Raw genomic sequence first — 16200 nt, 5'->3', positions numbered from 1 at the left:
GACATTAGCTAGGATGACCACATGTTAATGCTTAGTGTCACTAATTGTTCCTTACACAATAATTGATCTTTCATTCTCTTATTTTGAGCATTTGATTCACAACTCTGTACTTAGAATTTTGAGTTTATCTTCCCTTTTTTCCACACTCTTGCTTAAGGTTCCATAAACTTTGCTTACACTTGTTTATTCATTTTATCATTGAAACTAAACTATGTTACATAAGCAAAAGCTCTAATGTAAATATGTGAATGGAAGAACACAAAGATGAAATAATTCACACATAAAAGTATATGAGGTTTTATCATGATTTGGCCAATCATGTCTACCTTCATAGATGAAAAAAATCATCCCATAATATTCTAAAGAATATTACTAAGCATAGAAACCAAATTTAACTATTTGGTCTTGAAACATCCCATGTTTCTTATTCATTGTATCTACACCTTGGTCTTGAAATATTATAGAGTATAGGAACTAGATATAACTATTTGGTCTTGAAACATCTCTATCCACCAAGTATGGAACTTACGAGTCTATCTTCATCTTATAACTTTTTACTTTCATGAACTAAAATATTTATAGAAATATTTTTAACTACTTTTCTTATTTTATAAAGAAATCTAATATTATGATGACATATCAATGTAAGAAATATTCTATAGAATTTTATTTACAAAAAAAGAATATATATCAATTAGGAATTTGAGGTACTTTTCAAAATCTCTACCTTGAATAAATTTTATTAAATCAATCTTTCATCTTTATGTGATACATACTTTCAAAAAACTTGTTCGAACTGTATCCTTACTTTATATCATAACTTCCTTGTGCACCATGCTGTCCTCATGTGTCATAGTTCCTTTGTGCACCATGCCCTTCCATCTTTATTGTGACCCATGATCCTCTTGCATGCTATATATATAAACCATTCAAACACTTTACAATTTTGACTCTTTAGGATGTAATAAATGTATAAGAAACATTACACTTATTTTGAATAACGAAACCATGCTTCTTGAATCACCTTTCAATGAGAGAACAATTAAATCCACCTTCAACTAAAATTCTTTTTGTAATCCTTTTATATGCTCTATTCTCTTTCGTAATTCCAAAAATCCTCAACTAAAACTCTTATATCACTTGTGTAAGTGAAAACTTCAATACAAATATGTTAATATAAGAACATAAAGATAAAATAATTCACATGCACAATTATACAAGATTTTAACACAGTTTGGTCAATCATAATTTATAACTACATCCACAAATAAAAGAGATCATTATTCCACTATATTATAAAAGACAAAAATCATAGACAACTATTAGATCCCGAAACATTTCATGTTTTATTACGTCTTATATTTACATCATGAACTATAAACCCTCATACTTCATGGAATGTCTCTCACTCTCTATCATATTTATATCTCACGTATAATATTTACAAATTTATTTTCATCTCATAACATTTTTCTTTAATGATCTAAAATATTTACTAAAAATATTTATATTCCTTATTCTATTAGAAAATCTAATATTAAAATAGCATCAATATTGAAAAAATGCATACGATATTTTTATAAAATGGTACATATACTGATTAAGAATTTGTAATATTTTCCAACAAACCAAATGCCAAAATTACATTAAATATCAAAGTTAAAATATGAGCATTAAACATTGGCTAGTTATAAGTAATCAAACCATTAAGAAGCTCTAAAAAAATCCTTACAATTCGATTTTTGACTTCTTATCATAAAAATCAAATCAATAGATTAAAAAAATTGTTAGATCTACATCCAACTCAAGTATGATGATTCTTGATTGACTATGGTTTCGATTCATCAATTGTCCAAATTTGATCATTTCAAAGTGACAGCAAATGTAGACTTAGAAAAAGGCACCACCCACTTCCTAAGCACCCCCATGAGACTACGGATTTAATTTTTTTTTTAATTATTATTATTTAATTACTCATTCACACCTAAATGTCATTATAATTAGGACAGTGTAATCTTAGGAGATCGTACCAAACAAAACTAACCATCATTTTAAAATTCCATTAATTAAAATAAATTCATGAACCTCTCATATTTATATTTTTAAAATATGTTAGAATTATCATTGAACGTTGTTTTTCTTCTCGATGTGAAAGAAAGACAACAAAAAAACTATTTTCTACTTATAATATTAGCGTGAATTAAAAATAATAATAACAATAATAATTTTTTACAATAATTAATATATTAAGATAAAATATGAATGGACATGAGTGGATCCATCAGTGAAGGTGGGATGTGCTCAAGAGGGTCACATCCCCTTCCAAAAACAAAATTTTCGAGAATAAAAAAACTTAACATTAAATCAAATTTACATCTTGATATTGTAATCTTCCCTTCAAACAGATTTTTTTTTTCTATTTGCCCTCCCCGTCCTACATTTCTGGCTCCACCGGCGAGTGGAAATAAATAATGAACACAGCTATAATTTGGTTTGCTAAAGCTGGAGACCTCTAGGGTTCCACAGCTGCCCCACTTCCACTAGGATTCAATTATAATTTCTACGAACCACAAGCTTCGGATAAAACTATATATTAAAAAAATATATAAGAAAAAGGAGAGAATAAAGTGACCACAAACGTTGGTTTGAATCATTTTGAAGCAGCCCTTGAAGAGACGTGGGAATGAGTCAGCATAATGTACGGACCTCGTGTTCAGTTCGTAGACATCCTGTCCACGTTGGATACAGTCGGAAATGGAGAGAGAAATTTGTTCAGATAGGTCATGAATTTAAGCGGATTGTACTCCAGTTTGGACTTGTTCTTGGGTCTAGTCCCCCGGCTTTCTCGCTCACTTGCCCTCAAATTCACGTTCAATGATGGAATTTTTGTCTTTGGAGTCTACTAACATTCTATGAAAAATTCACTTAACAAAAGAAATTGTGAAGGGAACCCCTATTTGTTTAATTTATTAAAATAAAAATGAAAATTTATGGGGCAAGCTTCTTAATATATACTCGATGAAATGAATATTTATCAAAAATAACATATTATTAAAAACACATGATGAATTATAAATTTTTTGATAAGAGTATAAATAAATAACATCGCAATAATAGATCAAATCAAAATATAAAAGTCAATGATATTTAGCTAGTCTTTTCGAATGATAAGCCACATTAGGATTGAAACACGACCCGAACTCCCACGAGGGGCAATAATGGGGAATCTTGATCAATGGGTGAAAGCCCGATCCAACAATATCACATGAATGAAGAAGGGCAATGTCGCTTGTAAAGCTTTTTTGTCGAGTGCATGATCATGACAAGTCTCAAGGAAAAAGTCATAGCTAACTCAGTGCCAATAGCCACGATAAGAAAAATTATTGAAAACATCTCATAATAATAAAAATAAAATAAAAATATAAAACATTTAAATAAATCAAAAAAGATATAATATTTTATATGAATAAAAGATTTTTTTTAGCTTCATGTATCTTCATGGAAGAACAAATTCATTAATAAACTTTAAAAATATATACTCGGACTCTTTTAATTATTTTCTATTCAAAAGTCTATACATCATTTATCAATCTCTCTTTAATTTTCTAATTTATGTAAAACCACATATTTAAAAAGATTTATAGACAATGAATTTTCTAATTTTATCAATTTTTTAAAAAAAATAATAATTGAAGTCAAAATTACTAGATAGTAATAGGACCATCGATTATCAATATTATTCCAAAAATATATACTCGGACTCTTTTAATTATTTTCTATTCAAAAGTCTATACATCATTTATCAATCTCTCTTCAATTTTCTAATTTATGTAAAACCACATATTTAAAAAGATTTATAGACCGACCTCAAACAATGAATTTTCTAATTTTATCAATTTTAAAAAAAAATAACTCAAGTCAAAATTACTAGACAGTAATAGGACCATCGATTATCAATATTATTCCAAAAATCATATAGTGATTAGAAATTCTACTAAGTAAATGCAATCACAATCCTCAAGTGAAAAAGGGTGTCCAAAAGTCCAACCATGCCTAACCATAATAAATGAAATGTGTTGCAATATATTAAAGACAAGGAGATTACGTGCCTATAATAAATACACACGCAATTTTTAATTTCATTGCAGTTGACCAATTAAATGGGAGCCACGTAAAAATAAATCATTATCAAAGCATTGTATGTAATTTCTTTTATAAGAGTATGTTATCCATGATGGGATTTAAAGAATGAAAATAACATTTTCATCACATGTATTTTTCTAGAACCGTCTGAAGACTGAAAGGGCTTAAGCATGGTCCTCCAATCAAATTAAAAAGGCTGTTAGCTGTTACCTCAATTCAATCCAATTCAATGAGACCAATTGTTTTGACATTGATTTTAATTTTCTTGTCGAATGGGAACTCGAGATGTGATTAAAAATATATTTGAAGGAAAATAATAAAATATTTTAATTTTTGTGGTAATTAGTCTTCTTCATGTTTTGCCATGATGATGATGACCACTATGATAATATAAGAGCTAAATTTAAAAAAAAAAATGTATTTATATTTAGTGCTCCATGGATATTAATTTTATTTATTGTGCTTTTGATTTATTTATTTATTTTTAACTTTAATAAGTAATGTCTTTAAAACAAATTTGTCTCATTCATATATTTATAATTTATTGACAATTATCTTTCAGGATACAACGATCACTTTCTTTTGATAGTAACACTTCAAATCACAAAAAACAACGAATCACTTAGTAATTTGTACTCTTTTAAATATTAAATATTTGGTAGATAGAGAAATTATTAGAGTTAAAGCTAAAGACGACTTGAATGTTTTAAATGACAAGAAAATAGAAGAGTAGAAAGAATGAATGAATGAGAAATGTTAAGGGTTCCTATTTATAAATTTGTCGGTGACTTATTAGAAAGAGATGTGTCTTTAAAATACTAGACATATGCTTTCAAATAAGTAGTATCCATTGGAAAACAATGTGTCGTAATTTTCATTTATCAATACTAGATACATCTTTTGAAATAAATAGCATCTGTTAAGAAAAAACGTGTCCTAATTTCTATTAACCTATATAAATATTCCAACAAAAATGGTTAAAGGGTCGATGGATTATCCAAGTAACTTTATATGATTTTCAAAAAATTTGAAAAGAAATTATATATTATTTATTATTTTTTTTATGTGTTAATTTCTTATTTCTTCTTTTTGAAAACAAAAAATAATAGTAATTTTTTTATAAAATACAATAAATCTTAAAAAGTTATATTTCATTTGAAATGGTATCTTATTTTTGGTTTTAAATGAGAGTTCAAATTGAAGTTAAACCGATCATTTTTAAATGATAATGTTGATATAATAAAAGTAATTTAGTATATTAATCAAAATAAGATTTTTATAAAAGAAAAAATTATTTTTCCTAACTTTCGAATTAAACTTTTTTTAATTCATAAGTTCTCTTAAAAGAATTGATCAAGCAAACATATAAACATTTATTAAATTTGAAAACCATCAAATAGGGCCTTAGAGGCTTGCATTAAAAATGTAATGATTCTTTAAAATTGTTTACAAATTTTAAAATATTAAGGTTATATGTATGATTCCAAAAAGTATTAAAGAAAAATATAATAATATTAAAGAAAATGATTTACTTATATGTTGTCCTATTAAAAAAATATTAAAAATAAAATATAATTAAAATTTTATGTATTTTCAATTTATTTAATTTATTAAAATAAATTTAAAATAATATATAAAATAATTTATTAACTTTTAATCCATATTTTATTTTTTTTTATTTTTTTGTGTCCGTTTTTCTTTTCTATTTTCCTTCTCTCACATTTTCCCTCGATTTTTCCAGAATCAAATATAACATAAAAAAAAAATTACTACCTCAAACCTTGCTTAAAAGAAAAAAATGCATTCAATTAAGATGATATACAAATTAATGACAAATATCGATAAAATCTACCTTATTTACCATTTTTTTTCAAAAATTTAATAAAATGATTGGTCTTCGTTTCATACACTTTCGTGTATAAAAGTTATTATTATTTTCACGTTTTAAAAACAAATCCGGATTCTGACAAAAGCCCGAGTTGAATCGGAAAGGATTCGGTCAGATATGAGTTTTTAAAACATTATCACTAAATCCTAAGCACTATTTATTCCATCCATCCTGTGTTGGTTAAAGCTTGCTGGTATGGTAATGGTGTAACTCCGAAATTATTCCAGTGATTATGATTGGGTCGTGGTTAGAACGCGTCAACAAAGCCTGTGAGGTAAGGATAAGTTCATTTCTAATCCATGCACACATGACACGCCAACACGTCCTCCTTCCTTTTATACCCACCCACTTTTATCTCTCTCCAATGACTCTTGAACTCTTCCTTTTTCATTCTTCAATCCATCCCAAAATCTGATGGCTTTCTTCTGCACATCTCCCCGGAAAACCATGGATTCTTCTCCATCTCCAAACCCTCCTCCCTTCTCTCATCTCACTCACCTTCTTCTCCTCTACCTATGAGCTACTGTGATAGAAGGATAATCATCTTCTTTCTGATCCAATTCTTTGTTCTTACTGTTGATTATTCCCCTTCTCTCTTTGATTTCCATGGGGGCTGGTTTCTCCGCTGCTTGTGCCCAGCCACCGAGTACCGGCCTCAGTGACGTGCCTGAGAATTGTGTTGCTGAGGTCCTGATGTACCTCGACCCTCCCCAGATTTGCAACTTGGCTCGGCTCAGCAAGACCTTTCATATGGCTTCATCTGCTGATTTTGTCTGGGAGTCCAAGCTGCCCTCAAATTATAAGTTTCTTGTCAAGAAATTGTTGGCTGAGGACCCCGAAAATTTGAGCAAGAAGGAAATTTATGCTAGACTGTGTCAAGCCAACAGCTTTGATGGTGCCAACAAGGTAGGCAGACCCCTTTTTTTCTTTTTTTCTTTTTTTTTTCTTTTCCTCTTTTTTTTTTTTTTTCTGAATGGATTTTTTTATGGGGTTCTGGTTATAGGAAGTTTGGTTGGAGAAGAGCTATGGTGGAATTTGCTTTGCTGTTTCTTGGAAGGCTTTGAGGATAACAGGGATTGATGATAGGAGGTACTGGAAACATTTGCCAGCTGAGGAATCAAGGTGAGACCTTTAATTTCGATCTGACAATTTAAAATTAATGTTTGATGTAAATTATTCTTCTTTCTTCAGATCGGATTGTAGTTGGGTTTTGGCTTTGAGAACGACCCATCTGTGTTTTCTGATGGATGATCAACCATAGGAATCAATCCAGATTTTTTTTTCTCTTTCTGCAAATTATTCATTTCGAAAGCAATTATGTGGTTCTGCTTTTCTATGCTGTGAGAATGACGTCCCTTTTATATTCATTTGATGATCAAACAGAAGAAACCTAGAATTTATTTCTCTTTTCCTCTCCACCAATGGTGTTCCCTAGAAATATGTGTTCACTGTTTTTGGTTTTTTCAATTTTAAGTCAAAAACTGAATCAATTGACCAGAAACTAGAAGTAATAATGGATAGACTCCAAAGATTATCACATGATGGGGTTGGTGCGCCACAAGAATTACTGTGTCATGTGGCAAAGAAGGGATTGGTGGTGTTTCATCAGACAAGTATACCCCTCAAAAGTCTGATTTTTCTTGAGTAGCTATCAGTCCTTGTTGGCAATCTTATCACCTTTCGGACTTTGGCCTTGTGTAATCCTTTTCTCATAACAATTCTTGTCCTCTATATGATATAAAATATTATATCTATATTATTTATTTCCATCTTTTTACTGATCTCATTTGTGAAATCAAACGAGACTAACTTGTATTCCACTTTATAGCGACTTGCTACTAATTCAAAAATAATTTATCTTTGTAATCTTTATTTGACAACTTTTGTGTGGGTTCTCTTGGTGGGTATATATGCCTTTGGCCATGAGATGTGACTCAATATTCATCACAAAGAACAGGAATTAAACTATTCCCATATTTGTAATACAACACTTGAAGAAGAAACCAACACTTGGGTTGTCTTTTTCTGATGTGTAGATTCCACTCAATGGCATATCTTCAACAAATATGGTGGTTTGAGGTGGAAGGAGAGCTGGAGTTTGAATTTCCAGCAGGAACATATAGCATATTTTTCCGAATTCAGCTGGGCAAAACCTCAAGAAGGCTTGGGAGGAAGGTCTGCAACATTGAGCGAGTACATGGCTGGGATATAAAGCCGGTTCGGTTTCAATTATTGACATCGGACGGTCAGCATGCCTTGTCGCAGTGCTATCTGTGTGAACCAGGGAAGTGGGTCCATTACCATGCGGGAGATTTCATGGTGGAGAAGCCTAATACATCCATGAAGGTCAAGTTTTCAATGACCCAGATTGATTGCACCCACACCAAAGGTGGCCTCTGCCTTGACTCAGTGTTCATATGCCCAGCCGAATATAGAGATAGGGTCAAGAATTTATGAACTTGTGTGAGTCGTTTTAGTAATATTATTCACTTATAGAAGCCGTGGAAATTAATGCCATAAGGGAAACAATTAAGTTGGTATTTTGGGTGGTCTCCAAATGCAGTAAAGCAAAGGCAACTTTGTGTCATCCGTGTTATTCTTTTGTATCATATGTGTATTAGTTTTCGGTGGTGTTTGGTGAGGTTTTGTTGTTCTTCCTCCCTATAAGTCTCTCAGACTTCCTGTACAGTAAATTTGGGAATGAATGATATATGCATACATATATATTCCATGGCATGCATGCATTCATACTGCAGGCCTGGCCTAGGGCACAAAAAGTGTACTCTCAAGAGTTTGGGGCATGCATATCAATCTTAAGGTATATGTTAATTTTATAAAATATAATTTAAAACTTAAATCAAATAGCAAAAAGGAAAGGGATGGAGTGCGACTCTTTAACCATCATCATCCCTTAGTTGAGATTGTGATATGATTTTAAAAATAGCAAGTATTAAAAAGGAAAAAAGACAAAAGATGAAATGTGACTCTTCAACAACCCTCATCCCTTGATTGAAATGTGTTATAATATAAAATTGTTCCATCAAAACTTAGAGATTGATAAATTTGATATCATCGTAAAATAGAAGTAAAATAGAAGTGTCGAAAAGGAAAAAAGAAAAAGGATGAAGTGTGACGCTTCGGTGACCCTCGCCTCTTGGTCGAGAATGTGTTATAATTTGAAAATCATTACATCAAAGCATAAAGATCGTAAAATTTGATATAATACATTAATATAACTCGAATTGAATATGCTTTTTGTGAGTTAGGATTGGACATAATCATGTTTGGATTAGATTTGTATTCACTTATATAACCTATTTATTAAACATATTATTTTTAGATTAACTTATATTATATAAGAAATAGGTCAATTGAGTCAAAAACATAAAGATTAATCATATTAACTCAAGTTAGATCTAACCCAACTTATTATTAAAGGAGTCGCATTCATATCAAATTTAGGATGAGTTAATTAGTTGATTATTTGAATTTTCACGCATGTGGAGATAAGAACCTTTGGCAGCAGATATTTTGGTGGCTAATGGAGATATATCAAATATAAAATATTGAGCAGGTTCCCTTAGTCCACTAATGAAGACAATACACTGTCTCTATTGAGGTATGTGAAGGAATCACTGATGGATTTGGATTGGACTGCTTGAGTGACAGAATAGGATGATGGAGATGGGTAGTGGACAGAATAAATCCTTGAAAGACACTCAATTAAAATGAGAAATAAAATCAAAAGAATGAAAATAAAAATAAAAATTAAATCAAGGGGGGTATGTTAGGTATGTATTGACTTGAGTAGTATAGTATATATTTTCAAGAGGAAGAAACCAAAAGAATGAAAAACATTAAAATTAGCTTAGCATTGATTTCGACATTAAAATTGGAAAATGTTTTATAATTTAATTTAATGCTTTAATTAAATTATTAGTTACATTAAAAATACATGTGTTACAATAATTTAAACTAATAGATCAAAATAAATAGTTTTTTTTTTTCAAATTTATAAGTAGAAATAATGTGATTATGAACAAGGTATCTGGTACAATAAAAAGTCTATAAAATAAACATAATATTTTTATTCATATATTTATATTTGTAAATAAACAAATGAAAGAAAAATAGCTTAAAAACTTGTTTATAACTTCTTCGTCGAACAAAGAAAATCATAGAAAATAAATTCAATAACTTTTTTTTAATCAAATTATTAGAGAAGCTTTTATTGTGTTTGGCAAAATAGATTAAACTTTGATAGGTTTTGGAATATCTTAAATTAATTTTTACCTTCTTTTAGTAATGAAAAACAAACCATCAAACATGAGTTTTAGAATTATGTTCAAAATTTTAATTTTAAAAATAAAATTTAAAAACAAAAGTGCAACCAAATTTGCCTTAAATTTTTAAATTTTTTTATTGAAAAGGGGGATAAAATTATTAAAATAAAATAAATTATTAAACTTAATTTAAAATTTTTATTTCCTCACTTTCTTTACTATATATACATGAGTAAATAGAAAAATAAATATAGAAAAAATACAATATCATTTCTATTTTAGCTTTTAAATATCGCTTTTAAAGTTACCATCACTTTTGTTTCTCCCGTGGGCTAGTGGACTATTCAAATATTTCTATTGATAATAATACACTTATGGACAAAATTGACTTTTCTTATTTAGTGTATATGATATCTATCCATGAAAAAGATGTTAGCAGCTAAATTAGTAAAGCATCTTTGGAAAGCTATTTGTAATCAAATGAAAAATTATCATATACTCACAAAATTTATAATATAAAACATTAGTGTATTTAGTTATTTCAAATAAAATAATATCATGTATTCAAAATATGGCACTTAAAACATGGGAAATTTTGTCAATTGTCATTTATATCCTATGAGACCTACATAAAAGAAAAAGAAAAAAGAACTATCTTATGATAAAATAGAAAATAAATAAAAATAATTTTGATAGTTAAAATAAATAAATATCAATTTTAATTTTGGATATTACAATAAAGATAAATATTGAAATAATAATTAGTATCTCGAGATTAAGGATTTTAAATAAGGTCTTTTTAACTTTTAAAACACACTTGTACACTTGAGAAGAGTTTAAGAGAATTTGTCTCAATGATTCGAGAAGAGCTTCGAGTGTTTGAAGATTTAACAAATGAGTTCAAGGATTTAAAAAACAAGTTCAAATATTTGAAAAACAAATTCAAAGAAGGGAGGAATTTTAAGATTAAAAGAATAAATTTTAATAATAAATATAAATATTCGAGAAATAAGTTTGAAGATTCAAACAAGAATTTTGAAAATTGAAACAAGTTCAAAGATTTGAAAACGAGTTCGAGGCATCTTTAACTTGAAATTTAATTAGGATTTACATCTCGATCAACATGATTCAAATCAAGCAAAGGTTTCAAGCCCAAGCCCAACCAAGGCAAAGTCTAAGCCTAAGTTCAAGGTGAGGCGTAAGCCAAATTAGGTCTAAGGTATAGGCTCAAGTTAAGCAACCCAAATTATGCTTCTTTATTGTCAACAATTGTAAGAAAGGAGAATCAAAGGACATAGAGATTATAATCTCAGTTTTACAAATCAATAAAAAAAATCTATTTCATATTTTTTGTATTTAAAAAAAAAAATTATGTGTATAAACTTCTAGCACACTTGGTTTGACGATCTCTACTATTAATCTTTCCTTTACAATAAATTTACACAACATGGATTTTAAGAAAAACATACACAATAATCAAGGAGTCGAATTTATTGAATTCGATCCCACTAAAGCTACTTTCATTTTCAAAACAAGCTTCATTACTTGAAGTAAGGTGAAAGTACTTCTTGTCCCAAGATAAGCATGTTTCTAAAGCAACTTCCTTTAATAATCTAAACATCTTTTTTACATTTTTGAGGGATAATTAAATAAATTGATTCACACTCATTCTTATCGTAACAGGTAACTCTAAAATTTGGTTTTAGTGAGGAGACGATGAGTCTAGTGGTAAATTTACACAAGTGTCTCCACTTTAGCCATGGATCATGCTATATTTTTCAAGGAATAAAACCAAAAACTTTTGAAGAGTTAGTAACATGTGCTTATGATATGGAACTCTGCATCTTTGTTAATGGAAGTATGAGCTCACTTGCCTAGGAGCTAAAGAAAGGAGAAAAGACACTCCCAAATGAGACAACTTTTTTAAAAAATAGTACAAGAACACTTATGACCACAAACACTACTCCAACCAATGAAGAAAAGGAAAGTTGTGACTAATACCCTAAAAGGCAAAGATAAAAATAACCATCATACTTTGAAAGAAATACAAGAAAATAAAAACTTATTCCATGACTCTAATGTCCCTAGAATTTTTGAAGACCTCCTTAATATGAATTCCAAAAATGAAGCACCTCAATAAGAACAATCGTGTACATAACCCAAAATACTATAATTACTATCAACTAGTTAGTGTTCCTATCAAACAACACATTATGCTAAAAGACAAGATCATGGAGTTGGCTTGTCAAATAAAATCAACCTTAAAGAGGATGTGATGACTTCAAATTTCATATCAATAACTTTCGGATGCCTTTCCAAAGAAGTACAAAAGCCATTAATTCCTTATCCTACTTACACAATTCAATTTGGGTCTCTTAACCTTATCTAAGTCAACTTCACACAATCGACATCCTTTCAAGATCCTTATACACTAAATAGCATGCATGAACCCACTATGATAATTCTATAAGAAGGAAAGATTTCTCATTGAATCAATTCTCACTAAAAAAATGATGGACTCTTATAACTTGCCAAACACAAAATAGATTAAGTCCACTTAAGTTGTTAATCTTCTTATGAAGGATTGAAATCTCAACATCGTACTCTTCTAATTGCAACTTACTTTTGCAACAAACAAACAAAAAAAAAATCTCTTCAATTTGTCTGTCATTTATAGCCAAATGTTATGATTATTTATCAACTCTTTTTTCAGAATCAATTAGAACCCAAGTGGGCAACATTGGGCTACATTAAGTAACTCAACCCCAAGATAAGTTCAAGTCACCCAAACTCACTAGGAACATATATAAACCCTCTTAAGGGTTAAGGTTTCAATTTAGTCTTCCTATTCATTCCGAAGAGACAAAATCCCTAGCTATCATCCCTTTATGAGGTTTCCACAACATCCAATGCTAAGCGCAAAGGAAAGAGAGTTATCGAGTGAAAGATCGCGAGGTATTTGAGATCTACACTATTCTTTTCACTTACTGAAATCAATCTAAAAACATCTAGATCAAAGGTGAAGTTTTCAAAACCCCTAAATCTAAGGTTTTATATTTAAAAGCTTCAGTTGTGCTTAGATTTAGATCTTTAGAATATTTTTTCATATACCCCAATGGTCCATGGCTTAGAAAGGATTAATCCACAAATTCCAACATTCTCTCCACTAATTATAACCATCAAAGGCATAAGAGATTTGATTGGATGACTAAAAGGTGTGTCAACAGACATAAAGGATGAGAAAACCCATATCGTACATGCTTAAAGAGATAGACAATGAAATGTCCCTTAGCCCATTGAATATACTAGATAACATTGGCATTACAATGCAAAAAAAGTGTCCATGAGCCATCATGTTGGTAACCTTTAAGACGCCTAGATGAATGAGACCTACATTCTTATTAGAAAAGACAAAGTACACAATTAACAAGATAAGAAAGTAGCCAAGTAAACTCCTTCCTTAAGGTCTACTCCAATTCCTAAATCAATGATAATTCTCCTTCTAAAATCTCCTACAAGATTAACCAAAGAAGCCCATAAGTTGGAGAGTCTTAGATGATTCATTTGTCCTTGTGTTGTTAGTCCTAGCTAGGATTTCTAATACTTGATTGGTCTACCAAAAATTCACTTACTCTGCAATGGTTACCCAAAATCTATAGTTGCCTTTATGACTTTGCTAATGAAATGCAAGGAAATCTTAGTGGCTTTGAGAAAGAACTAGTTTGTTGTCTTAATCAACAACATTCAACTCTTCAATAGAAAGAAAGACTTAAAGGGAATCCCACATAGGAAGAACATGTACCTAATGTGCATAAGTCCTACAAGGAAATAGAAAGCTCTCCTAAGCTTTTTTGACATGAGTTTGTGGAGGGGCACCATAGCTTGAAAAAGACTCAAACAATATTCTTATCATGATTATATGTGAGAGTTAAATCAAAATCAAGTTGTAAAGATGAGATTTTATAAAAAGAATATTGTCCTAACCAAGCACATCTTCTAACCACTCTCATTGTCCTTCAACAAAGGAGAACTCACCAAAACTAACAAGAGATGAGCCCTAAGTAACCTCTTTCTTATTATTTTAACGAGACAATAAGGGAAGACAAGTGAGAGAAGCTTTGTTTGTGCAAAGGGAATACCCCAAGAGCAATTTGGAGATCTTGAAATACTAGCATATTTGGACAAAATAGCTCTTGAGTAGATTTTGAACTCCACCAAGGCCATTGAGATGGTTCATCGAGTGCATAAAATGTAAAGTGACTAATAAACTAATAGGAGGCTTGCAAATTGATAAAGTCATTCCTTTTGTCAAACTTTAACCCCTTTCTTTTCAAATAATAGTCTTCCTTTTAGGGGAGTCAAAAGAAATTTCAAAGAATATATATACCATGTTAGAAATCCTACCAAAAGGAGAAAAAAAGAGAAAAAGAGAAAAAGAGAAAAGGAGAAAAGGAGAAAAGGCACGACATCAATCTAAAGGAAACAAGATATCTTACAAAATAATATAAGTACTATTTAAGAGAACAAATTTTGTTCAAGCTGTATGCATTAACAAAAGCTAAATGAACAATACAATAGAGAAGGAAACAAATTTATGTCAAGCCTAACTTTGGCATTTGGTCCTGAAATAAAATTTTTCCAAAAAAAATTAGATGTGGAAAAGATCAACTCACCAACTCTGTGTTGGAAGCTAAACCCTTGAAGGTTTACTTGTGTTACTCTTAAGAGTTTACAAAATGGATGACACATTCTTTCCTAGAGAACTTTTGGCATAATGGATCAATATAAAGCTAGAATAAGAATTGTTGATAAACTTTTACAAGACTATAAAGGTTGGTTGGTCCATGTTTTTTAAAAAATTGATGTTAAAGTAATATAAATAAATAAAAATTTTAAATGTTTTCCAAAAATAAAGATGTTAGACAAATTATTTTTAAAATATTTTTCAAAGAATAAAAACAAAAATTCATAAAAGTATAATTATGGACAAAAAACAGTAAGTTATTTTAATCCAGTTTTAGTCCATGAATTTTTAGTCACGGGTTATTTTTTGAGTTTAAATTATTTTTAAAATTAATAAAGTTGTTAGCTATCCAACACATTAATCTTAGCTTGATTTAGACTAATTCAAAAAAATGTGATTCTATGTCATGGAGAAATAATAGGGGCATTATTGATCAATATTTTATTCCTAAATTTTTTAAATGAATCTAGAACATTAAATCTTATTTAATTTGAAATTTATTTTCCTAACAAAACAATTGAAAAAATATAGTGATGTGTAAAGAAGAAATTAAGAGTCATTTAGAATGAGTTTTGATTTGTGACTTTTTTTAATATTAATTAGATTGGTTTAAATTATAACTTTCTAGTATTAATTAGATTTAATATTTTGGATACATTCTTTTTTAAAAAACAAAAATAATTGTAACTTTTATATAAAATATAAAAACTCTTTAACACTTAAAGAAAATATAGTTTTAAAGTTTATTTAAAAGAAATAAATAAAGAAAAGGTTAGTTCATATATTTTATATAAAAATTATGATATTTTATATGGAAATTGTTGTTAGTTTCTATTTTAAAAATAGAAAATAGGAAGTGTATTTGACACTAGTGTTTGTTTAGACACACTTCCCATTTTTTGTTTTTAAAATAAAAACTTCTATATAAAAAATTATATCTTATAGAATTAAATTTTGGGCATTATCATTTTTTTTAGCCAAAAAATCAATTGGCTAGGTAAAATCATTTAATTCAATAATTAAATTCAATTTCTTTTAAAAATTCAACACTTTTAATTTAAAAATAAAACAACATAACATAATTTGCATAATCAGTTCACATTTAAAGAATTTCACAAAAAAAAAATATTAAAACCCTTATT

General features: G+C 29.2%; 1 protein-coding gene across 1 annotated transcript; it reads left to right on the top strand.

Annotated features, from left to right (window-relative positions):
* Positions 1 to 6416: 6416 nt before the first annotated feature.
* Positions 6417 to 8767, top strand: LOC117934292 (F-box protein PP2-A13-like). The gene is made up of 3 exons (XM_034855969.1): positions 6417 to 6937; positions 7035 to 7153; positions 8068 to 8767. Exons 1-3 carry the CDS (start codon positions 6638 to 6640, stop codon positions 8486 to 8488), a joined length of 840 nt encoding a protein of 279 aa, XP_034711860.1. The 5' UTR covers positions 6417 to 6637; the 3' UTR covers positions 8489 to 8767.
* Positions 8768 to 16200: the final 7433 nt, after the last annotated feature.

Source organism: Vitis riparia, chromosome 16, assembly GCF_004353265.1.
Source record: "Vitis riparia cultivar Riparia Gloire de Montpellier isolate 1030 chromosome 16, EGFV_Vit.rip_1.0, whole genome shotgun sequence".
NCBI classification, from domain to species: Eukaryota; Viridiplantae; Streptophyta; class Magnoliopsida; order Vitales; family Vitaceae; genus Vitis; species Vitis riparia.
The sequence above is the reverse complement of the archived record's forward strand: the minus strand, read 5'-3'. Positions and strand labels throughout refer to the sequence as shown.